The following is a 25,218-nucleotide window of genomic DNA, read 5'->3' as shown; positions in this document are numbered from 1 at the left end:
TGATTGCGACCCCCCTTATGCATTAAAAACATGTTTTTATATATTTAACACTATTATAAATGCTGGAGGCAAAGCAGGGCTTGGGGTGGAGGGTGACAGCTCGCGACCCCCCATGTAATAACCTCGCAACCCCCTGAGGGGTCCCGACCCCCAGTTTGAGAACCCCTGGTGTAGATGGATGAACATGGCTGGGGGTGTGGATGTGTGTGTATGGATGTGGCTGGAGGGTGTGGGGTATGTGGATGGATGTGGCTTGGGGAGGTGGGGGTGATGACATGCTGCAAAGAGGGGCTCTAATGAGTAATCCTGGGGCAGATCTCTGGGCCAGCTGGGGTTTTCTTTCCAGAACTCATCTAGCCTTGTAGAAGGGCAGTGAGCTCCAAGAACAGATGTGGTTTGTGTGCACTGAGTGGCAGGAGGATGCCACCCTTGCTCTGTGGGCATCAGTTTAGTGGTGCCAGTACCTGCTAGGCTCTAAGTTCTTTGTTTGAACCCTTTTATTTAACTGTAGCGACTGTCACAAATAGAGAAAATGCCAGCATGTCGACAAAGCGGTATTTTCAGGTGTTGCACAACTCAGATTGGTCACACATCTTTCTTCACGAGGACAGCTGGCTTTGTGGATGTTCTGTATTACTGAATTTTCACAATAGTCATCGTTCCTTACATGCCTATAAGGGGATGGGGCCCATCCTGGTCAGACTTTTTCCAAACCAGCTGCATATTCAGCTGACCATTACCTTCTATTTCTTTTAGGAAGAAGGGTGTGTTTAGAAAACATATTAGAAATTAATTAATATAGAGCCTTAGTAATTTTAAAGTGTGTGAAACAAACTGACAAAAGCCAGGAAAGACCAGGAATTCCCCGCCCCCATTTTTTGTGTGTGGTGCTGATGTTCTTTATAATAATATTTATCGTTGTGGGACCAAGACTGTAGAGGCCTCAGGCAGGATCAGTGTCCTGCTGTGCTAGGTTCTCCACACATAGGAGACATTAAAATATCTTACAACCAATTTTAAAATTATTTGTGTGTTCAGAACACAACAGACGCTTTTCCAGCACCTTAGTTTGCGCAGATTTACAGAATTCCAAATGAGCAATGTACTCTGCTCTGCTGCCCCCGTTAATTAGACAATGTAGGATTTTTAAGAAAAAAATGGGCTCTGATTTTTCTCTCTCTCTGAGATACCCATCTTAACGTATCTTGTAAAATCAGCATACATTTAAGAGAGATTTGCTGATCTTTCTAAGAACAGAATCAAGTCCTGAATATAGAGCTTTTTACATAGAAGGTGATGGTGCTACAGTGTTGTTGTGAAAGCTAGTGTAACTTCATTGGAATATTACCAAACTCAGGTTTCACCAGAAGTTGTTGTTAAAACAATGCAAGTTAGTATCAGTTTATTTCTGACTTACAGGGTCAGATTGTTCATTGACGTAATTGGTGTAGTCAGTATATACAAGCTGAGGATCTGGTTCACAGTAGATAAAATAGAGGATTTGTGTTTTTCAGATAAAACAGTACACACACAAAATAATCTCTTATGCTAGCAAAAGCAAAGAGTAGAGATGAAGAGAATATAGCAGAGTACAGAGCTGTGTTTTGGTGCAACTGTAGGCATTTTAATACACTTCTATTTTCACATTCTCCTGAAAAAGTGTTTTAAGTATTTTGAAGTACCTTTCCTTCAGACAGACAGGGTAGTAGATCTGTGCAATGTATGTGTACTTGCTTGCCTATTGACAGGAAAAAGGCTGCAAAGTTTTGATGAAGCTCTTTAGGAAGAAAGCTTTTAATGAAAAGTATGAATACATTTGTATTATAGGGCCAATAACCGGAAGCAAAAATCCTCATTTAATCTCCTGTGAGCTTCTAGTATTTCCTATACCTCTACCACTCCTAAAAATAAGGTCAGGGTGAATTTTATGTCACTTACCAGCTAGTTAAAACAGGAAATACAACTACTTTGAGGAGTGAACAAACTAGTGTTGCATAAATCTGAAAGTAAAGGAGGGAGTGGCTTCATGGTGATTGGTTTAAACAGGTCTGTTTGGTAAGTATCTTGGTTTGAGGCAAGTCTGCCCCTTTTCTGGCCTCTGAGTGCACCCCCTCAGCAGTTTGGCATCTTGCCTTTGTCTCAAGGTGGAATCTTGCTGTTTTAGGCTGTTAGACTGGGACCTGGGTATATTGCTCTGTGTACAACTGCTTATCACCCCAAAGACGTGTTTGTGAGTTCACTGGCCTTGTGTTCAATATGAATTTGCTTCAAGGGCAGAAGGTTGTGAACCCATAGAAGCTGACCCAGTCATTTGAAAGATATCAGAGCAATATTAGCATAGTTACATTTTTAACAGTTGGAGAAACTGAGGCACAAAAGGGGTTCATTGAAAAAGCTAATGACAACTGAGATTAGAACTCAAAGCTGGCTTCCAGTTGTGTGCTCTGATCACTTGGCCACTCCCTCAAAAGTTACACAGTAGTGGGGAGAGGGGAAGTATTAGCTGAGGACACTGAGCTATATTTGTATTCCTTTATAAAAAGTGCTATGCAATCTTTACTATCCTTGCTGAGCAGACAGGAAATCCTGTTAAGAATCCATTGAAAGACAACAGCTTTAAAATGGGCACGATACATGTTTTTTAACTTACCTTAGAAGGGTGAAGGGCTGAGTTAGCCCTGTGGGATTGGAACCTCTGAATTTGGTAATAGGAACTAAAGTGTCAAACATGAATGTCTCTTTGCCCAACTCAAAATGATTTTGATATTTCTGCATTGTAGGGGGTGGGAGAAAGGTGCGGAATTGGCATCAATTTTGGGAAGCTTTAGTTAGTGGACTTACCATTTTCTAAGTATTGATTTTATTATCAATGATTTTATCATAATGACAAATGTAGACTTAATATTCTTCTCTCTTAGGTGAATGTTGGATGTGTACCAAAAAAGGTAGATTATTTTTTTCTTCTTTCATATTGTCTTTGTGTTGAAATGCATGTGTCTGCATCCAATTCTTCATAACACGGATGTTGGGAGAGTAGATAAACTTAATAGGGTGCAGCTACAGTTAGGGGCACTTGCAAAAATACTCCATTCCACAATCCTTATTTTGCTTTTTTGCCTAAGGCTGAATAGGCAGGTTAGACGGTTTCTAGGTAAAATGAACAGGAGTACTTGTGGCACCTTAGAGATTAACAAATTTATTAGAGCATCAGCTTTCGTGGGCTACAGCCCACTTCTTCGGATGCAGGTAAAATGAATATCCAAAGGAGAAATTGTGCTCTTAGGCCCATGGATGCAGACCTCTTGGCATTAGTGAGGTTACACCAGGGTATCTGTGAGCAGAATTTGTTGTTTTAGTATTTTCCTTAGTCTCACAAAAGCTGTTTTCCTATGGTACTATTTCAAGTCTGATGAGAAATGAAGAGAGACACATCAAAAAAGGCCACTTTTCCTAACACTACTGTGTACATAAACTTAGTGCTACAGATATGAGTAAGGCTCTACTTGAATCGTGAGATGATTGTCAAAAAATTGCAGCTGAGTTGCGGACAATCCATGGAAAATCGTGGCAAAGTAATGACATTATTTGTGGTAATTTGGCAAAGGGTTGGCAGCGGGGGCTCCTGCTGTCGGCCACCCAGGGCTGGGAGCGGGGGCTCCCACTGCCAAATTGCAGTGGAAGCCTAATATTGCGGGATCCGCAATATCACAAATTAAGTAGAGCCTTAGATATGAGGTTTCTTCTCCCCAATCCCCTCCAAATCTTTGTGGTTTAGATTGTGTAGCTCTATGTGAGCACACAAAGGGTGGAGTATAGTGCCAGGAGCCTCCTTCCCCCATGCCCCTGCACAGGGGCCAGACACAATTGACTCCTTGCAGTCAAGGTGAACACGGGGCTGTTCAAACAGTGGTGCAAGTCTCCCCAAAGAGAAGGAGTAGGCTTAGGAACTCTCCCACCTCTGTACCAGCAAGCAGAGGTAGGCCTAAATACGGCAAGTGCATGGTGCAGTGGTGGCCCTGCTCCTGCAGAGCAGACAGTGCCAGCCTCATACACACAGCCTCCAGGAGCTTCCTGCTGCATGGCGTTGGGAGCTTTAAGGCCTAACATCGCCCTTATTTATAAAACAATGCCTATTTAAAATAGTAATGTATGGAACTGAGTTGTTCCACCTAAACCATCTTGAATTACTAGACACAATTGACACCCACGAAAGCTTATGCTCCAATACGTCTGTTAGTCTATAAGGTGCCACAGGACTCTTTGTCGCTTTTTATAGACACAGTTGATGCTTTTTTCATTAGTGCTGTGCTGAATTACTGTTCTCTTTACCTCTGTGACAGGTGATGTGGAACACAGCTGTCCACTTTGAATTCATCCATGATCATGCCGATTATGGCTTTGAAACCCCCGATGTGAAGTTTAATTGGCGGTATGTCTAAGATTCAGTATTCCAGGTGGCAAAGTCTTGTTTACACTTATCCTTTTAAAGCACAATACATTTTATGTAAATATTGTATTTTCTTTACGTATAAGCAGTTCTTTTCTGAGACCATGTCCGCTTATAATGCCCTAGGTGCACTGGGGGAGGAACAAGGCTTACTCAGTTGCTTGCAGTTTGGTTCCATGTCCCTCATAGCCAGTGTGGAATGCCTGGGCCCATGGGCCAGCTTTGCCAGTGCCATACAGGATGGGGAGTCAGCTGCCAGCAAGCTCTGGGCCTTGCTCAAAAAAACCTCTTGTCATTAATGACATAACCAACTATATAGTGGTTTCAAGTATCAGAGGGGTAGCCGTGTTAGTCTGAATCTGTAAAAAGTAACAGAGGGTCCTGTGGCACCTTTAAGACTAACAGAAGTATTGGGAGCATAAGCTTTCGTGGGTAAGAACCTCACTTCTTCAGATGCAAGACATATATAGTGGTTTGTTTCATGTGCTCCATGTCCCTGAACCCCCCTTCCTGTCACCTTCCACATCCCTGCAGTGTTTTCATTGACTTTATCCAATGACCTTTATGTGTTTGCATATCTAATGAGGTTGGATTTTAAAGCTAGCCACCATTTTTTTTGCTGTGTATTCTTATTAGCAGTGAGAAAAAGCTTATATAGTGACAGTGACTACATTTTATTGCAGAGTGATTAAAGAAAAGCGTGATGCTTATGTGAGCCGCCTGAATGGGATCTATCAAAATAACTTAAACAAGGTTTGTAAATTTTGGTTCATGTACAAGTAACAGATCTTAAAATGAGAGCCTCTTCTATGCCCCTGTAAACTGTCATATTTTCCCAGAACCTGTGAAGGCTTTCCAAGAGAATTTAGCTTGGTTTTTTATCTTTGGTCAGTGCAGGTTCCGTTCCCAATAGTTATAAAAACCCTTCTCCTGTGCCAAAGCACATTTCTGTGGTTTTAAGAATGATTCCCACTTCATTAACCAGTGAGAGCCATTTTTTCCTCCTGTTCCCCCAGTCTGTATAAGGTGATGGTGCACACTACTGCGAGTAGATGCGGCCATGTATTCTACTTAGGTGTTTGTGCACGCCAGGTGCACTGAACCCAGAGAATTTTGCCTAGCAGTATCCGTAGAGGGGTGTGCTCACACCTCGTGGCCATAGCCCCTTCCCTGGCTATATGAGGCGGTGCTGCTCTGGCCCAAGCCACAAAAGATTTCTTTGGTTTGTCATGGCTAACCATCATTTTCAGTACATGTCCCTTCCTTTTGGTCTGTCTTCCACTCCCCGGGTCTTTACCACATGTGTGGTTGTGGTGATGGCATACCTCCAGATGACTGGCTACTAAGGGGCAGGTCCAGAGAAGAAGTCCTTTCTCATGTATGCATCACACTGCATTTACTCAACTGTCTGGGTCTCCTACTGAACATCAGAAAGTCAACATTGGTCTCCACTTGGAAAATTGAATTCACTGGGACCTTAATAGAGTCCAAGAGTAGTTTTGTAGACTGACCTTTTCCAGACACTTTTATCACCTTTGTCTCACGCTGCAGTCTCAACCTTCCATGACAATTCTCATGTGTCTGAGGCATGTGGGCCACATCTCCACATACACACAGGTGGTTCAATGCACAAATTGCCCTCTTCAATGCCTTCGCCTTCTTCAGATGTGGCCCAGAACAGTTTACCATCCGGCCCTTCATCCCTTAGACAGGTTGGTCTGCCTCCCTCCATTGACCCTGGACTTCTTGCACTGGTGGATGGATCAGGGGAATGTATGTCAGGGCATTCCCTTTGCCCGGCCCTTACCAACCAGGACTATTGTCACCGATGCCTCCCTGGTAGGTTGGGGAGAGCGTCTGGGGTCGCTGAAAGGTTCAGGGTCTGTGGTCAGTTGGAGCAGGAAGCTTTGGGCCATCTACATTGCTGGTCATGTTTTCCTAGACTGCATCAAAGGTTCAATGGTTCACATACTTACTGACAATAGCATTGTGATGTATTATGTGAACAGACAAGGGTGAGCACACATCAAGAGGTGGTCAGGCTGTGGCTTGTTCTGCATTGAAGAGAATATCACTCCGATAGCCAGTCAGTTCCCCGGGGTCTAGAATCATCTCACGGATCATCTTGGGAGGAATTTTTCCCTGAGTCACAAGTGGTCAGTGAAGTCCATGTTCTGAAAGTCATCTTTGCTGCTTGGGGCATGCCGATGATCAACCTGTTCGCTACAAGGGACAACAGGAAATGTAGTCTATTCTGCACTCGAGGGGGGGCCTCAGCCCAGGCTCCCTGAGTGATGCCGTCCACGTCAGCTGGCACTCAACTCTCCTATATGCGTTTTCTCTGACCCTGATCATTCCACAGATCATCCTCAAGCTGAAAGCAGATCAGGCCAATGTCATCCTCATTGCACCGTCATGTCTGAGGCAGTGTTGGTTTTCTGACCTTCTTGCACTGTTGATTTGGCCTCCCATATGCTTTCCTCTCCAGTCTGACCTACTCTCACAGAATCACGTTTGCATCCTGCGCTCAGTTCCCTATATCTCACTGCTTGGCTGCTTCGTGGTTGAATGAAGAGGAAGAGTGATGTTTGTTGTCTGTTCAACAAGTCCTACTTAGTGTAGAAAACCATCTACCAAGATGGCCTGTTTGAAAAAGTGAGAAGGTTTTTCTATGTGGTCATTGGCCTGTGGAGTTCAGCCAATGCTGGATAGTATCCAAGACATCTTGGAGTATTTGCTGCATCTTCAGCTGTTGGGCCTTCCATTTAGCTTATTGAGGGAGTATCTAGTGGTGATCTCAGCCTTTCATCCACCCATTCGTGGAAGATTGGTATTTTCCAGTGCTGCGATGGCTAGATTCTTAAAAGGAATCCTTCGTCTCCATCTGCCAGTGCAGGAACTGGTTCCTTTATAGGATCTTAGCACAGTCTTAGCGGCTCTGATGGAACCTTCATTCAATCCTCTGGCATCTTGCCCCTTTCCTCTCTATGAGAAAAAAACTGCATTCTTCATGGCAATGACATCTGCAAGGAGAGTGTGTGAGCTGCAGTCTTCGATGGCAGAGCCTCCTTACGTGCAATTCTCCAAAGAAAAAGTGACATTGCCACCTCACCCAAAATTTGCGTCTAGAGTGGTGTCTCGGTTTCGTTTAAATAGGCGGTATGTTTGCCTGTGTTTTTGTTCCTAAGCCGCACTCATCTCCACAGGGGCAGCATCGTCACGTGTTAGACATCAGATGATGTTTAGCCTTTTCTCTAAACCTTTTTGTGCTTTGCCGCATCCGTTTGTGTTGTATGCAGACTGTGAAGAGACAGGCAGTCTGCTCACAGACAGTCTCTTAAGTGGATAACTTTCTGCATCAAGATTGCATATAAAACAGTTTTGGGTAGGCCCCCTCTGTGTGTGTGAGCTCATTCTATGAGAGCGAGAGCTACATCAATAGCATTCTTAAGTGACCACTTAATATTGGATATTTGCAGAGCTGCCACATAGTCATCGATATATATGTATGTATGAACCATTATCCCATTACTGCAGCATCCAGAGAAGATGCAAACTTTGGGAAGATGATCCTGCAGTCCTTGTTTAAATAGACTCTGAGCCCCACCTCCTGCGAATGCTGCTTCTGTGTCTCCTAAGTAGAATACATGGCTGCATCTACTTGAAGAAGAAACGGTTACTTCCTGTAACTGACTTTTTTTTTTTACATGTGATGCAGATGTGTATTCCACAACCCACGCTCCATCCCCTTTGCATCCGAGTCTAGTTTCTGGGAGTTGGTGCAAAGGAATTCATGGGGGGTTGGTGTGGCACTGCCTCATCTAGCCAGGGGACGGGTTTTGGCCACAAGGCATGAGCACTGTCCCTCTACTGGTACTGCTAGGCAAAATCATCTGTCTATGGTGCACACATACCTAGCGTGGAATACGTGTCTGGATCACATCTAGAAGAGCCACAGTTACAGTAAGTAACTGTTTCTTACCAGCTTAGTCGTGATTTAGCTGGCTGGAGTTTAATCTTCATTAGCTCTCCGTAACATACAGTGGCTTGTGATGCAGATTGAAGGCTTCCATTATATTTACAAACATTTCAGATTACTAGATGAGCGTAGGCCTACATTTTCAAACTGACTCATGATTTTAGGTGCCCACGTGAGATATCGTAAAGTGGCCTGATTTTTAGAGGGTGGTTCTTGAGCATTTTCTGGAGTGGGCACCCAAAATCACTAATCACTTTTGAAAATGTAGGCCATTAGTAGCACTTTTCAGAAATTGAAATGCGGTATCTGAGAGCTGTCTTACTACTTTTCTGCTTTGATAATTAGGAAAGGTTCATTCTTTCTCTAGCATCTGGTTCTGTGATTTATAGAATAACAATACAATCTAAAATTTGTTTTTATAGGCTCACATAGAAACCATTCATGGCCATGCAGCTTTTACGTCTGATCCTGAGCCTACGGTAGAAGTCAATGGTAAAAAATACACAGCTCCCCACATCCTTATAGCTACCGGTGGGCGACCATCAGTTACCCATGACAGTGAAATCCCTGGTAAGTCTTTGAATAATGTGATCAACATCATGGCATGCAAGTACTCCTGTGGGAGGAGATTTCATATGAGTTACAATAGGACTTCCTATTTTTCCAGTGCAAATAGTGTAGCTCCAGTACACTCTAGTCTCTCTGTCCTCAGTGGTCTATATAGAATGTACCCTTAGAAAGTACATTTGTTCTCAGCATTCTACTGTTCCCTGCCTCTTATAAATGGAACTCTGGCCTACGTAGAAAGAGGTCTGATCCAAAGCCTTCTGGAGTCCGTGGAAAGATTCCCACTGACTTCAGTGAACTTTGGATGAGGCTCCAGGTCAGGATCCTTGGTGCCATCAGTTAAGGTTTGTAAGGTGTGCTTCCAGCAGCTCCACAGGTGACTTGGACAGACACCGTGTTTGCCAATTTTCTCTTAAGCCAAATTGGATCTGCCTGTTCAAAACTGCTAATCTGCTTATTATGAGGGCAATATGCATGTCACTGAATGTCAGACACTAAATGTAGGGTCTTGCGCAGCTTGTTCTCCTTTAAACAATTCTGCTTTTACTGAAAATACCTTTCCACAAAATAGGAAGGAACTGATGCAACATTTAGGTCAGCCCAGAAGTCGCATTCGGTTCAGCATGGACGTTGAACTTTGCTACCTGAAGCTTTTATCACTTTGCATTTTTTATGGAAAGCATTCTGGTTTGTTATGGCTGTGGAAATGAGAGAGACTGTTCCAGACTTAGCAGGCTGAGGGTGGACATACCTGCAAAGGGTGCGCAGAGTGACAGGGAGCACTTGTGCCTGTTTATGATATAGAAAGATCTGAAACCTAACGGGTTTTTTGTCCTGCTTGTTAGAAAAATTGGATCCTGAGTAGACTGGAAGGCTCTGTGGCAGGGGTGTCCCACCCATTTGGTAGAGAGTTCCAAATTTATGGACTGGGTCTGAATGTATAACCTAATACTCCTTTTAATCCACAGTGGCTCTCCCACTGAGGTCAATGAGAGTTGCACAAAGATCAGAGGTAGAGTGTGCCCTTTATGTAGTGATTAAACTTAGTTATTATTTACTGTCACATTCAGTATCACTGCGTGGAGAATCTGCTCCCTTTTGAGAGGACTCCTGCTGTTTCTGCCCTTTGTTTTTTTCCCTTTCCCCAGCCTCTTGTCTGTTTATTTTCTTACTCTGGCTTTGAGGGTGTATCCTCTGTTCCTCTCTTGGTATTTCCTTCCTGGCAGCAGCTCCTAATTCACACCACTTTGAGAGCTTCTTTCTCAATCTATTTCCTGTTTCAGCTGTTAGAATGACCCTCAACAAAATAGTTACCTTTGTCTGTGAAGTGCCATCTCTGGGCTTTAGCGTTTACGTTCAAATGAGATTAATGATGGCAGGAGAGTTCACAGCTCTCAGCCCTTGTTTCAGGCTCCCTGTAGTCTCAGGCAGAGCTCACTGCATTGGCTCACATTTTAAACATATTTTTTGCACCCATGAGGACTAAAAATGTACTTCATAATAATGAAAGATGAGATTCTGCACAATCTGTGTGTCAGTAAGGGGACTGCATACACCAAGCAGGCTTCACTCTTGACATCATACAGTAACTCCTCACTTAACGTTGTAGTTATGTTCCTGAAAAAATGCGACTTTAAGCGAAACGATGTTAAGCGAATCCAATTTCCCCATAAGAATTAATGTAAATGAGAGGGTTAGGTTCCAGGGAAATTTTTTTCACCAGACAAGACTATATTTTTTATATATATATATATATATATATATATATATATATATATATATATATATATATATATATATATATATATTTATATATTTATATATACACATACACATACACACCCAGTATAAGTTTTAAACAAATTAATACTGGTAGACAGTGATGATGATTGTGAAGCTTGGTTGAGGTGGAGGAGTCAGAGGGAAGGATATTTCCCAGGGAATGCCTTACTGCTAAATGATGAATTAGCAATTGGCTGAGCCCTCAAGGGTTAACTCTCACACTCTACAAGGCAGCAGTAATGGAGGGAAGGGAGACAGCATCGCAGACAGACACACACACTGTGTGTGAGAGAGAGATGCGCATTTCCCCTTTAAGTACGCTGACCCCACTCTTAGGTACACTGCCTTGTTAATTAGATCAGCTTGCTGAGACCGCAGCTGCTGCCAGCAAGCTCCCTCCGTCCTGAGCCCTGTCGTATGTCCCCCCCTGCTCTATGGAAGATGGGGTAAGCGGGGTGCAGGAGCAGGGGGGAGGGGGACACCCTGACAGCCCCCCTCTTCCTCCCTTCCCCCCTGCATAGTAAGCAGGAGTCTCGGGGAGCAGCTCCAAGGCAGAGGGCAGGAGCAGCACATGGCAGTGGGAGGAGGGACAGCTGAATTGCCGGCAATTGATAGCCTGCTGGGCGGCTGCCGCACCGGGAACTTAGGGGAGCGGGGAGCTGATGGGGGGCTGCTGGTCCACCCTGGTTCCAAGCCCCCACCAGCTAGTTGCAACGGGCTGCTCTTCCTGCAAGCAGTGGACAAAGCAGGCGGCTGCCAAACAACGTTAGAAGGGAGCATTGCACAAATTTAAATGAGCATGTTCCCTAATTGATCAGCAACGTAACAATGTTAACCGGGACGACTTTAAGTGAGGAGTTACTGTAGTTCTATGGTGACTGAAGAGCTAGTATCAACATTCCAGAGCTAGAAAGCTGAGCAAAGGGATTTCTAGTCCCTGCTTGAAACTTTTTTTTTATTAACACTTATTTAACTTCGCTGACTAACAATTGAGAGGTGGGAAGTCTTTGTTAAAAATTTAAGGCCCTTCCCACTTTACTGAAGGTGTGAACGCTCTCATTACACCTCCCCTGAGAATTCTAGGAAGCCCTCCCACAGAATGAAATCAGTCTGGACATCCCTGATGATTTTAAGGTTTAAAAAAAAAATAGAAAATAAAAAATCCTTCTTTACATATTATAAAGAAGCAAAACTGGTATTGATCTTAGTAGTTTTGAAACCTTACATACCTTCTGAATGTCCTCAATAAAAATATTTGGAAACCCTTTCATTATAATCTTAATGTGTTATTTTGGTTTAGTTTTTTAAGGGGGAAAAGAAATTAGAGGTCATCAGTCAGGTTTTAGTATCTGCTCTACCTTTCCCTGTTTTGTTACTTAAAACCACAGCCTGAAAATCAAACTCTCCAACTTGCATGAGGTACGTAGAGATTTTTTCGTGAGTGAATGGAGCTGAGGAATTACTGGCTCCCTCTGTGGAAAGGAGGGGGACTGAAGACAGTGGAACAGCTTTCTGCACTGCTCTTTCTTTAGCCCAAGGAAGAGGAAAGATAAGGAGCATATCAGCACTGGTACCTCTAAGAGTATGTCTACACTTTGAGCCAGACGTGTAAATTCCAGCTTGAAAAAACATACCTGCACTAGCTCTGGCTGAGCTAGCATGCTAAAAGTAGAGTGTAGCCGCGGTGGCATGAGTGGTGGGAGGAGCTAACTACCCCAAATATGTGCTTAGCCTCTTGGACTGGTCTGTACTTGGGGTGACTAGCCCCTCCTGACACTTACACTCTATTTTAGTGTGTGAGTGCGCTTGTATGTCAACTCACGCTGGGAATTACATCCCCAGCTCGGAGTGTAGACATCCCTCGGTTATTTTGGCAAGGAATAGAGCAGCCTCTTAGGCCCTGCCTGCACTAGAAAAAAGGTGTGTTTAAAGCCTGATAGGTAACCCATTACAATCTTAGTGTTCACCTCCATCAGCTAGTACAAAGTGACTGTTAGTGTTAAACTACAACTTACCTTGTTAAAACTACAACTACACTAGGACTGTAACATGTGTGAGCTAACATGTTAAAATACACTTTCTTTACTATGAAGACAAGACTGAACTGACTGACTCTTTTACAGGGACGAGGGAGCAGAGTTAATCATGCTTTGAGGGACAGCATTGATTGGGGTTAACAGAATTGGGGGTTTTGAGGGGGTAGAAAGAGCAGAATTGATTGGATTTGAGGAGGAATGAGTGGAGTTCAGCTGATTTTTGTGGGGCGATCAAACTGATTAATTGGGAAGAATGAAAATGTGTCAATGCAAATGAAATTTGCATAGCTTTAGGGACGTGGCTCTTATGGTGTGCTTAGGCATATAGTCTCTTTGGCAAGCAGGTGTCTGGTAAGTTTTTCAAGCTCTGCTTACAATACTTTCTTTCAATCCTAAACTCAGTTTTGCAAAGTAAAGAGGTGCCCTCTCTCTTCCACTGTTGAAGTGGGGAAATGAGCTTTAAAAACAAGTCAAATGTTTGTATGCTTGGGATTAGTTTGTGTGTAAAGCTGATAAATGCTAACAGCAAGAAATGTAAATCTAAACTAAACAATGTTGTGTTGACATGCACAAATGCTGCTAAGAAAAAGAAGTTTTGTTACTGGGAGAGAGCATGTCATGGTTTGTGTGAAATTTACTGTGCAGGTGCCAGCTTGGGAATCACCAGTGATGGGTTTTTTGAACTTGAAGAATTGCCCAGGTAAGCAAACCAAAACATAGACTCTCAGTAGCAAAATCTGCTCTCTTAGGCTGCTCTCAGCATGCTGCTCCAAGCAAAGCACACAGGACTCAATTTGTTGTACCCTGCCCCTGTGCAGTAACTTATTCCTGTGCAAAACGGCCTGATCAGAAAGAGCCAGGACAGAGGTGAGTCTGACCCCTTGCCTTGTGTTTATTAAAATACAGGACTTTTTTTTAAAAATAACTACATTAGGGCAGCACAAGACTCTTTGAATCTTTGCTTCTTGTCTTTCATGTGCTGTGGAGAGGCATTGCAACTCATTGTCAGACTCACTCCCCAGCGCAGTGAGTGGCAGAAGCAGGGCACGCAGCCACTGCTGTGCCGACCCCATGGGCAGGAGGAGAGCTGGCCTGATCCCAAGAAGGTTGGGTAGTTTTCAGACCCAAACCTGTCACTTGTAGTCAGGTCATAATGGGTTGCAAGGCTTTAGTCGTCAGTGACAGTAGTTCACACTGGTCTAAGCCCTTGGAGAAGCAGGAGTGACTTATTTGGCACTGCTTTGCCACATTCTCTCCAGCTACTGTTAAAGCCGTATGGGAGTCCCATGCAACCTTCACAGCCAGAAGGATAGTCCCCATGACTAAAATACTGGCTAGTGAGTACATGTACCACTGGCCCCTAGTGTGTGTTGTGACAACATAACCCACCTGCTGACAATCTGCCTTTAGGAAGGAGGTTGCAATGATTTAAGACCTATGGACAGCGCCCTTGGGATTATGGGAAGACTGAGAGGCTGGTTCATTCCCATGAACGAGGGAAAGATATGAAACTGTAGAGATTCCATCCAGAGCATGGCATCCTGTTCTTTGTGTTGGTGTCTGTGCCTTTCTTTTAGCTTTTCTTAGGTTCTCCATTTGGAGCAGAAAATAATGGCTGACAGGTCAACTGAGCCTCAGCCCCTGGATTGACATTGTGCCCAGGCATCTTGTACAGGCTCCCTGGTGGCTTGTCTGAGGATGCTTCGGCTGATCCTGCTATTTTGCCTGTTTCACTCACCCTGCCTCCAACTCCCTGGTCTCCTGCCTGACCCAATGTCAATGGACAAGAGTGTCCCTGCCCGCCCAAGAGAGGATGCCAACTTTTGCTTGGCATAACCACTCTGCAGCCACACACCCGTGCCTGACCCTTAAATGGCATCTTGCTTTCCTTTTCAATCTTCCTTTATGTGGTTGGGGGGAAATTGACTTGACTTAAAATCATAGCTTTGTAAGTGAGCCAAAAACAACTGTCATGGTAACCATATCAATACCCCATCAAAATGAAGTGTAAGATGGCTCATTTTGTGAGTTGGTTTTCTTGTAGCATGTAGTTAATAAAGTAGGTTTACAACATATGTGGCCGTTGAGTTAAAGCCTGAGATCGTTGGAAAGAACATATAATGTAGCTGTGGGGTGCAAAGTCACATGTGAAATAGTCCCAGAACCAAGACATGTCTGGATTACAGGAGACACCTTATCCTTTTGTTCAAGCAGTAAGAACCAGTGCCAAAGGTCTGTTCTGTTATCTCTGATGCTGCATGTGTGATCTTGCTGCTTTTCCTCAGGCGCAGTGTTGTTGTTGGTGCTGGATACATTGCTGTGGAGATAGCCGGAATCCTTTCCACACTGGGATCAAAGACATCCTTACTGATACGTCATGACAAGGTACAACAGATCATAATATCCACTGTTGCTTACTTCTCCAGTGATCCTCAGTACCAGTTAAAAATAGCATAGATGCTTTCTGTGCCCTAAATGGCTGAACGCATTTTGGGCCTCTGAGCCAAATGAAATTGCTGGGCAGAATAACTTGCAGTTTGTTGTGGCTGATCACATGAATTTAGAGAAGTTGATTTGACTTAGTAATATAAATAACATACAAAAAGTTGTAATGCAACATTCAAGTTGCAGAGTTAAAATCTCAATATCAAGAGATACAAAAATTAAACTTCCAGTAATAACTGGGCCATGTAGCATGTTTTGTATGTTATGGTCTAAAACAGAATACTGAGCTAGACAGAAAAGAATAGAAAATACTAGAGGAGGTGTCTGTAATGTGGGCTACTTATTACTCCTGTAGGAACCTTAAAGGTCACTATTAAAGGATTTCTAAACATTGCACTTGAGCCCTATATGTAAAAAATGTCTAGGTTTTTGTCAGTTTTTTTCTTATTTTCTTTAGAAATAACAGGAATGACATGTCTGTTTTTTTGCTGGAAGACTTCTTGAGGTTGTCAGGAGATGTGCATTGTCAGCTTTCTAACCACAACACAAGGGGTGTTGAATCTATTCACAGACTTCCTCCCAAATTTTCATTAGACGCTAGCGTTAAATAGGTGTAAACAAAAACAGAACTCTAAACAGTCTGTCAGTTACTCAGCATTCACTCCTCTCACTTTTGTGATGTTATTTTACTGGGGCCGTGTCTGTACACATTTTACACCAACTTAATTAAATGGGTTTGAAGTTGCTGTAGTTAGATCAGAGCCACCTCCTTGTGTGGATGCTCTTCAGTCTGAGTGCCTTGCATTTCTTTAGCTAAAGTGAGTGCCCACACAAGAGCTCTGTGACAGTCTGGGGGATGTGTCTATTGGATTAGGAATTCCATTTTTGTTTTGTGAATGCCATGTATGATTATAGTCCTTGTGGATTAGTGCATACATTTTGTAGCAAGGGTTATGTCTGGGAAGCTGTGACAGAGCATTCAAGGGACATCAGCATTGAACAACTCTCCCATACAGGAACAATGAGGGTTCTACCAAAGGGCCACTGACCTTGAATGGACTTTCTACCCAGAAGTTGTGTGCACATGTATGTATGTTTTGGAGCCTGGATGTTCCCCGGCAGAAGCTCATTAGTAAGAGAGGGAACAGACAGTTTTACAAGGAAGCTGCTCTCTGTGAAGGGGTCCTCCAGTCCACTGTCAGAAGCAGGAAAGCCAGCGGGATGGTGAGCCCTAAGGACTTGTACCAATCCCAGGACTCTTGGGAGTGGTGAGGTCAGATGGGGGATTGCATTCAGGAGTTTGTTTTCCATAGATCTGAAACAAGCAAGAAAGAGTTACAGAGTAAAGTGTAAGAAACTCCTTTGCAAAGCCTGAGTTACTTGCTTTACTGCCACATTGTCCCTGAAGGTTGTAACTAGGAAATCAGAGCTCACATAGCCAAGCTGGAGTCTGGGGGGAGTTTGTCTAAGCACGGGGGGCTTAGGTGGGCTGTTGCTCTGATTCCAAGGTCTCACTGCCCAAGAAGGCTGTCAGACAGAGTCTGCATCTCAGAGGGAGCCTGAGAAACCTAGCTAGGAACAGTGACCAGTCACTATCCATACCCGCAAGCTTAGAGGCGCATGGGATTCAGTGGTTGAATCCAGTCACAACAGATGTGTCCGTCCAGAGAGCAGGGACCAGCCCATATTGGTAGCCATGGAATGGTCCCCTATCATGGAGCGGTCTCCTTTCAAACCATTCTTTGAACTCTCTTGCCCATTCACTTCCACTGGGGAATTTCCTGGCTCCAACCCCCTCCTCTCCACAGGCTTTTAGGCAGGGTCCATTCGAAGTCAGTGTCCCTGTCAGCAGAACTCCTATTGTTTCTGTAGTAAAGAGTCGTTAAGCGTTGATGTCCCTTGAAGGCTCTGTCACAGTTTTCAAGATCCAGGTTCTGTTACAAAATGTCCGCTCTAATTCACAAGAACTGTTACAATCTCATTCACAAAATAAAAACGGAATTCCTAATCTGATACACACATCTCCCAACTATCACAGGGTTGATAAACTGATTTAACTTGTGTTTAGATCAGGCCTAGGCCTCCAGTCAACAGTATCTGCTGGAGTACTCAGCACTTGAATTTCTAATGTCAGAATTAAGCAAAGAAAATCCTTGTTTTTTTTTTTCCTTTTACAGCTTGTCTTTAACCTCTGCATTTCATGACTCTGATTTTGACTGTGCAACTTCTTTAATAATGGTTAATTCACCATTATCATTTCTATTTAATGTCCTAGTTTTTTAAGAGAAGGAGGAGGAAATTATAAGGATACAGGACAAAAGTATTTGCTGTTGGCCCAAATGCCTTAGACATTCTTGTCCCAGTCTGTAACTGTCAGAGACTCAGACAGAGTAAAACCAGTGCTGTTCTGCTGCCTTGGGTGGGGCAACAGGGCAGTGACATGCACAGAGGGCAGCCTGCTGGGGGCACTTTCTTTGCTAGCCCAGTTGAAACTTTGGGAGAAAAGCCTATCGTGGACATACCCACAATGAACAAAGCACATTCCTGCACAGACACCCATACGCAATGGATCTCATTAGAAGAGCATGTGTTTGGGCTGACACCTTCTTTGCCTTATCTCAGTTCGGGACTTTTAAAAAAAAGTTTGAGCAAAATCAGTTCTTCGAGTGATTGCACGTGAGCATTCCACTCTTGGTGTGTGCACACCCCACGCACAGTTGCCAGAAATTTTTCCCTCGGTGGGACCCATGGGGGTGGCTCAAGTGCCCTGTGCTGCCGCATGCTTCTGGCACCAGCATTAAGGTTATTAGTGTTTAGTTCGGTTTTTACCCCATCTGAGGGTTTTGGTTGATTCCCAGTTGATTCAAGCCCTGAAGTTCCTGTAATAAGGCTATGCCCATGAGCAACCTGCACTCAAGTTGTTTGAAGTGCCCTAAGGAAGCTCGTATTGGGGAGCATTGCCAAATTTGCAGAGACTTTAAGCGTCACATGAAGAATGATTGAGAAGCCATGCTCAAGTTTCTGCTCATGGAGGCAGCCTTGAGACCTGCATCTGATCCAGGCCAGTCAGACTCGGCACTGAATGCCTCGGTGTCGGGAAAGAGTGCGCCTCCTACCGTGCCTGAGTCCCAATACCATTCGCTATCTCCAGTGCCTAAGAAGAAGCATAAGAAGCAGACTGCCAAGAGAGGAAGGTCCTCGGCACCAAACTCTGCTAAGCATGGGGGAAAAGAGTAGAATGCTGTCGAAGTCTAGGCATTCCTTTGCTTCGGTACTGCACAAGATGGCACCATTGACTCTGGTGCCTAGCAGGTTCCGTCGAGTCCAGAGCCAGAAGGAGCTCCTTCCACATCTGTGGCACCACACCGTACCGACATTGTCTCAGTACGGACCACACCAGAGGCATTTGCAGCTGCCAGGGTCCTCCTGACCATGTCAGTGCCAGTATTGCCAATAGTACAAGAGTTGATGCTGTCAGTGCCAGTGGACACAGGAGAACCAGCAGGATTGCTACAATGCTCAGTACCATGCCAGCTTTATGTACCACTGGCAGCTTGCCCTTTGGTACGGTCAAAGGGAAAACTTGCAATGTTTACTTCTGTGACGGGTTGGATCACAGAACCCCCCTTGGGAGCTGCCACCTGATGTGCCAAGACTACCCCTGCTTCTGTTTTCCCTGCCAGCTCAGGACTCCAGCACCCCGTCTTGCTGAGCGAGACACTCCAGTCTGGCTCCAACACAGAGCCAGGGTCTGAATCACTTGCCCCAAAGCTGCAAGTTTACCTGAAAACAGCTCACAGAAGTGTGCTTGTCTTTAGCACTCAGATGCCCAACTCCCAATGGGGTCTAAACCCAGATAAATCCGTTTTGCCCTGCATAAAGCTTATGCAGGGCAAACTCATAAATTGTTCGCCCTCTATAACACTGATAGAGAGATATGCACAGTTGTTTGCTCCCTCAGGTATTAATACATACTCTGAGTAAATTACTAAATAAAAAGTGATTTTATTAAATACAGACAGTAGGATTTAAGTGGTTCCAAGTAGTAACAGACAGAACAAAGTAAGTCACAAGCAAAATAAAATAAAATGCGCAAATCTATGTCTAATCAAACTGAATACAGATAATCTCACCCTCAGAGATGCTTCAGTAAGTTTTTCTCAGACTGGACACCTTCCAGGCCTGGGCACAATTCTTTCCCCGGTACAGCTCTTGTTCCAGCTCAGGTGATAGCTAGGGGATTCTTCATGATGGCTCCTCTCCTCTCTCTTCTGTTCCACCCCTTTATATATCTTTTGCATAAGGCGGGAACCCTTTGTCCCTCTGGGTTTCCACCCCCCCCTCACTGGAAAAGCACCAGGTTAAAGATGGATTCCAGTTCAGGTGACATGATCACATGTCACTGCAAGACTTCATTACTCACTTGCCAGCACACACATATACAGGGAGACTCACAGGTAAACAGCCATCTGCAGACAATGGGAGTCATCAAGATTCCAAACCATCATTAATGGCCCACACTTTACATAATTACAATAGGCCCTCAGAGTTACATTTTATATTTCTAGTTTTAGATACAAGAGTGGTACATTTATACAAATCAGATGATCATACTCAGTAGATTATAAGTTTTGTAATGATACCTTACAAGAGATCTTTTGCATGAAGCATATCCCAGTTACGTTACATTCACTTATTACCGTATTTTTCTCTAAAACTATCCCAGTTACATTATATTGACTTATTATCAAGTTTTTATAAAACCATATAGACTGCACAACGTCACAACTTCTCTGTGGGCCTCTGCACCTTGGCACCAGTCGCTGGCTCTGTCTAGAACGGTGCATCCATGGTCAGTGGAAGGAGAGTTATCTTGTGAATCAAGTGTCGGGTCCTATATTTCCCATCCTTTTGAGTCACATTTGCTATCCCTCCTCTAGATGTTTCTACCCTTCCATAGATCGGGTCACAGGAGTACCATCGAGTGGTTGGCCAGGAGGTCACTGGGGGCCTATGCCGGTCGAATGGCATCTTTGGAATCCAAGGGGGCTTTCCCTGGTTTCCGTGGCATCGGAAAGGCATGTGGCACCTACCCACTAGACCGCACCGATTCCTGACTCCAGTACCAAGCCCAATACAGGACATCAAGAGCCAGCTCAACAAGACCCTATAGATCAAGAAATGGAAGAAGAGCATCTGCAGCCAGTTCTGACATCCTCTTCCTCCTCCCGTGATGATGCAGTCTCAGGAGTGGGCATGTTGCCTGCACCAGATGACTATAAGGCACACCAAGAATTGTTAGAGGGTGGCCTTAAGTCTGGGCATACAGGTAGAGGAAGGTAAAGAATCCTCTCACCATCTGGTCAATATTTTAGCATTGCAGGTCTTCCAGAGTGGCCCTGCCTTAGTGAGGGCATTCTGGATCAAGTTAATGGGCTGTGGCAGACCCCTGCATCCCTTCCCCCAACTTCAAAAAAGGCCCTATTAAGGATGTTTGTAAAGCAGCTTACCTGGTCATTGGTGTGCGCTTTCGCCTTCCATTACCCCATCAGCTAGGGTGACCAGATGTCCTGATTTTATAGGGACAGTCCCGATTTTTGGGTCTTTTTCTTATATAGGCTCCTATTACCCCCCACCCGCTGTCCCGATTTCTCACGTTTGCTGTCTGCTCACCCTACCATCAGCCAATACTGAAGAGATGATGCCAAATTTTGTTGAGCTGTACTACATTCTGTGTGTGCACGGATTCCGATCCCAGTGTCTGTTTAACTGCTTGGGAGTCCCCAACAGTGGCATGCACATGTGCAATCACTCAAAGAAGAGAAACAGCTGCTAACCTTTCGTAATTGTTGTTCTTCGAGATGCGTTGCACACGTCCGTTCCACGACCCCCCCCTCCCCCCCAACCCCTCTTCATCGGAGTCTCTAGAAAGAAGAAACTGAGGGGGCTCACGATCTGCTGGCCCTTCATACCAGCACCAGCAAAGTGTGCTTGAGCCACCCCAACAGGTACCACTAAGGGGAAAAATTCTGGCAACTGTGCGCCCGCACACACACTAAGAGTGGAATGGACATGTGCAACACCTCTCAAAGAACAGTAGTGATGTAAGGTTAATAACCATTTTTTCACTAAAGTAGTTTGCCCCAATTACCATGTAGTTACAGAACCATGGGCACGCTCACACAATCCATAACTTTTGTTTGATTGCAACAGGACAAGAAAAGAATAGGTACAAACTAGAGGTGTGTGTGAAAGTAGCATTTAGATGGGAACATAGTAAATTGCATGTAATCTTGATGGATTGTATGGGTTTCCATGCAGGTGTTAAGGACTTTTGATTCAATGATCAGCGCAAACTGCACTCAGGAACTGGAGAATGCTGGCATAGATGTCTGGAAGCATTCACTGGTACAGTATTACCCACTCACTTCGTTATTTAGGTCTGAGTCTCTCCTGTGGACCCATAATTTGATTCTTTTTTATTTCATTTTTGCTTAAAATGTCCTAATTTTCCTCAGCACTGTTATAGCATCTGATCACGGCCATGGTGAGATATTCATATCTGAATACTAAATTGTTAGTTTATCACTCCTATATCAATGCTTTGTAAATGCCCTGCGTGGAGCTATATTTCATTTTCTGCTATGTAATTCCACAACAGCTCTTGTCTCTGGAACATCGTTAGGTAGTAGATGGGGGAAGGGGAACACACAATGATAAGACAGTGCTTTGGCTATCATCTATGTGAACCTTATGCATGGTGCACATGTGCCTCGTGCCTGCAGGTCTGGAACCAACCAGTGGAGCCATGCCTGTGCCCTGCATGCCCTCTTGTCTCTACACCCAAGGGCATATAGGGCAGTGTGGCCCCTGTCCATCTCAGTTCTTTTATGTCAGTGAGTGGGAACTTAGCAGAGTCCATCTGCCCCTATAGTGGCTCCCCCGAAGGAAAAGTCCTGCTCTTTAGCTTTTGTTGTTCTTACCTATTAGCGGTTTATCACACTGCAACACTGTTTTGTGTTTCTGCCCCATTGGCCGTGTGCTGTTCCAAGGCATCGCTTTCCTGTCTCAGGGCCAAACATTAGAGCCTCTCTCCTCCTTGAGTTGTCTTGGAGCCAAAATTGGGATCTATCCTCAGCACCCCAAGACACCAGAGACACAGGCTTTGGGGTCCTCATCTCCTCTAGTGGTGTGGGGGAGAGCCACCCTGGAGTCACCCTCTGCAGATACCAGGTGACTCTCTGGGCCTCTATGAAATTGTCCCCTCTTGGGCAGTGTGAGCTCCCAATCTCAGCATGACAAACCAGACCAGGCCCTAGGTTGCCTTGGAGAAGAACCAGGTTGTGAGATGGAGAGGAGGTCTAAATAAGCCACCATATGATGATCCTCCTGGCCCTGTCATGTGTCCTCTTCCTCCTGCTCCCTCTCACCAGACCAAGTGGTGACTCAAAGCACCCCTGTGCCCTCTTGACTTTCAAGGATCTCCTGTGCAGGGTAAGAGACCCTCTGTCATGCTGGCAGCAGTGCAGGAGAAGTTCCACGTACTCTCAACCCCCCACAACCGGGGAGACTGACCACAGCAGCCGAGGGTTCCCTGGAACCAGTCACAGACCAGTGTGTAGGAGTACGGGTGGATGCCACTGAGCCCTTCAGAAGGGCTTTCCTTTCACATTCAGAAGACTGTGTCTTCACTTCAGCTGTCCCTCACCCCTGCTTACCTTGTTCCAGAAGTCAATGAGAAATTGAAACATCTAGGTGCACCAGGATTAAGGCTAAGATTTTGTCATGGATGTTTTTAGTAAAAAAAGGTCACGGGCAATAAAGAAAAATTCACAGAAGCCTGTGACCTGTCCCTGACTTTTACTAAAAATATTGATGACAAAATGGGGAGCCCAGCTGTGGGGTCCCCACACCGCCTGCAGAGGTTGGGCAGCTGCGAGGGCTGCTCCCAGCTCTGGGAGCTCCCAACACCTGTGAGGGCTCGGGGCTCCGGGGTACTTCTGCCACCTGCAGCAGCTGGGAGCTTTGAAGGTGGTGATGCCCGCAGTGGCTCGGAAATCTGTGGACCTGCCACCCATGGGACTTCCTGGGCTCAGACTTCCCGGGCCCCCACTGCCCGTGGTGGCCAGGAGCTGCGGCCCCGCCACCCATGGCGGCTGTAAACTCTGGAGGTCCCCCAACCACAGGACCCTGCAGCTCCTGGCTGACAGGGCTGAATTCACGGAGGTCGCTGGAAGTCACAGATTGTCACTTCCGTGACCTTGGTGAAAAAATCATAGCTTTAGCCATGATCTGTGCCCCAGGAGGGAGATGTGTAGGGGTTAGACTGCTTGGCAGGGAGGCCTACTTCTCTGCAACCTCACAGGTGATGGTTGCAGGCTACCTGGCAGGTATAACTCTCCCTTGGCACTGGCTATCAGCTCCTTGACAAATTCCTTGAATGACTCTAAAACAGAATGGATGCATCTAATACGGCTGCCTGCTCAGGGGGTGCAGACATAGCTATGCAGAGACCATCTTGGCTCTGGCCCTTGGCCCGCTGAAGGAAAGCCATGCCACCACAGACTTGCTGTTCCATGGTCCTGAGCGCCTTCGACTGTAAATTGCCTGGTGTGGGGAGTGTCTTTTTGTTCTGTTCATACAGCGCCTACCAAAGTGGGGTTCTAGTCCAAGACGGGCTCCTACACGCTATGGTAAATCATAGACTGCAAGGCCAGAAGGGACCATTGGGATCATCTAGTCTGACCTCTGGTATATCACAGGTCATAGAACTTCCGCCAAACTCCTAGAGCAGATCTTTTGAAAAAACAATCCAATCTTGATTTTAAAAATAGCCACTGATGGAGAATCTGTCACAACCATTGGTAAATTGTCCCAGTGGCTAAATACTCTCACTGTTAAAAAAATTTATGCTGTATTTCTAGTCTGATTTTGTCTAGCTTCAACTTCCAGTCATTGGATCGTGTTTATACCTTTCTCTGCTAGACTGAAGAACCCATTATTAAATATTTGTTCCCCATGTAGGTATTTACAGACTGTAACCAAGTCATCCCTAACCATCTCTTTTGTTAGCTAAATAGACTGAGCTCCTGGAGCTCAATCACTAAAAGGCATGTTTTTTAATCCTCTAATCATTCTTGTGGATCTTCTCTGATCCCTCTCCAATTTAACATCCTTCTTGAATTATGGACACCAGAACTGGACATAGTATTCCAGCAGCAGTTGCATCAATGCCAAATAGAGGTAACGTAACCTCTCTTCTTTTACTTGAGATTCTCCAGTTTATGCATCCAAGGATCACATTAGCTGTCTTTGCCACAGTGTCACACTGGCAGTTCATGTTCAGCTGATTATCCATGACAACCCCAAATCTTTTTCCGAGTCACTGATTCTCAGGATAGAGTCCCCCATCCTGTAAGCATGGCCTACAAACACCTCATACTCAGTTCAAAGTCTGTTACCATATGCAATTTGGGATATTGCCTACAAGTCTCTCTTTAAATTTTGTTGCAAAAGCACAAACAATTTTTTTAATTATTGGCATTGCATTTGGCTTGTGCTCCAGTTATAAACAGCTGGGTTTGATCTTTCATGTTTATTTTAAGCTGGTTTTGGTGACAGTGACTCACCCCAAAGGTTCCTCTTTTAATCTTAATCTGTATTTGTGGTTACCAATAGGTCAAATCGGTTACAAAATCTTCTCTTGGATTGTTGGAAGTAACGGTGATATCCTCTGCACCCGGTCACAAACCCACAGTTAGCACAATCCCGGATGTTGACTGTCTGCTGTGGGCCATTGGACGAAATCCAAACACTGAGGGGCTTAATCTAGACAAACTGGTGAGACGGAAAGACTTTATATCCTAGTAATTATGAAAATGCACATTGTATTAACTCCTTGCATATGTGGCCCCAGTTCTTCCATGACCTACCTCTGCAGGAACAGACCCCTGTATCTGCAT

At 44.7% G+C, this 25,218-nt stretch overlaps 1 protein-coding gene across 1 annotated transcript in view; it reads left to right on the top strand.

The window, feature by feature from the left end:
- The window catches only part of GSR (glutathione-disulfide reductase), a 40,527-nt gene that overhangs the window by 2,172 nt on the left and 13,137 nt on the right, over window positions 1–25,218 (top strand). Inside the window, exons 2-9 of the mRNA XM_065404839.1 lie at window positions 2,919–2,945; window positions 4,341–4,429; window positions 5,131–5,200; window positions 8,849–8,996; window positions 13,457–13,511; window positions 15,097–15,196; window positions 21,578–21,664; window positions 24,935–25,096. Of these exons, the coding sequence (XP_065260911.1) occupies window positions 2,919–2,945; window positions 4,341–4,429; window positions 5,131–5,200; window positions 8,849–8,996; window positions 13,457–13,511; window positions 15,097–15,196; window positions 21,578–21,664; window positions 24,935–25,096 (738 nt within the window). The remainder of the gene's footprint in view (window positions 1–2,918; window positions 2,946–4,340; window positions 4,430–5,130; window positions 5,201–8,848; window positions 8,997–13,456; window positions 13,512–15,096; window positions 15,197–21,577; window positions 21,665–24,934; window positions 25,097–25,218) is intronic.

Source organism: Emys orbicularis, chromosome 5 (assembly GCF_028017835.1).
Source record: "Emys orbicularis isolate rEmyOrb1 chromosome 5, rEmyOrb1.hap1, whole genome shotgun sequence".
Taxonomy (NCBI): Eukaryota; Metazoa; Chordata; order Testudines; family Emydidae; genus Emys; species Emys orbicularis.
Note: the sequence above shows the minus strand (reverse complement) of the source record. Positions and strands in the feature narration are given on the sequence as shown.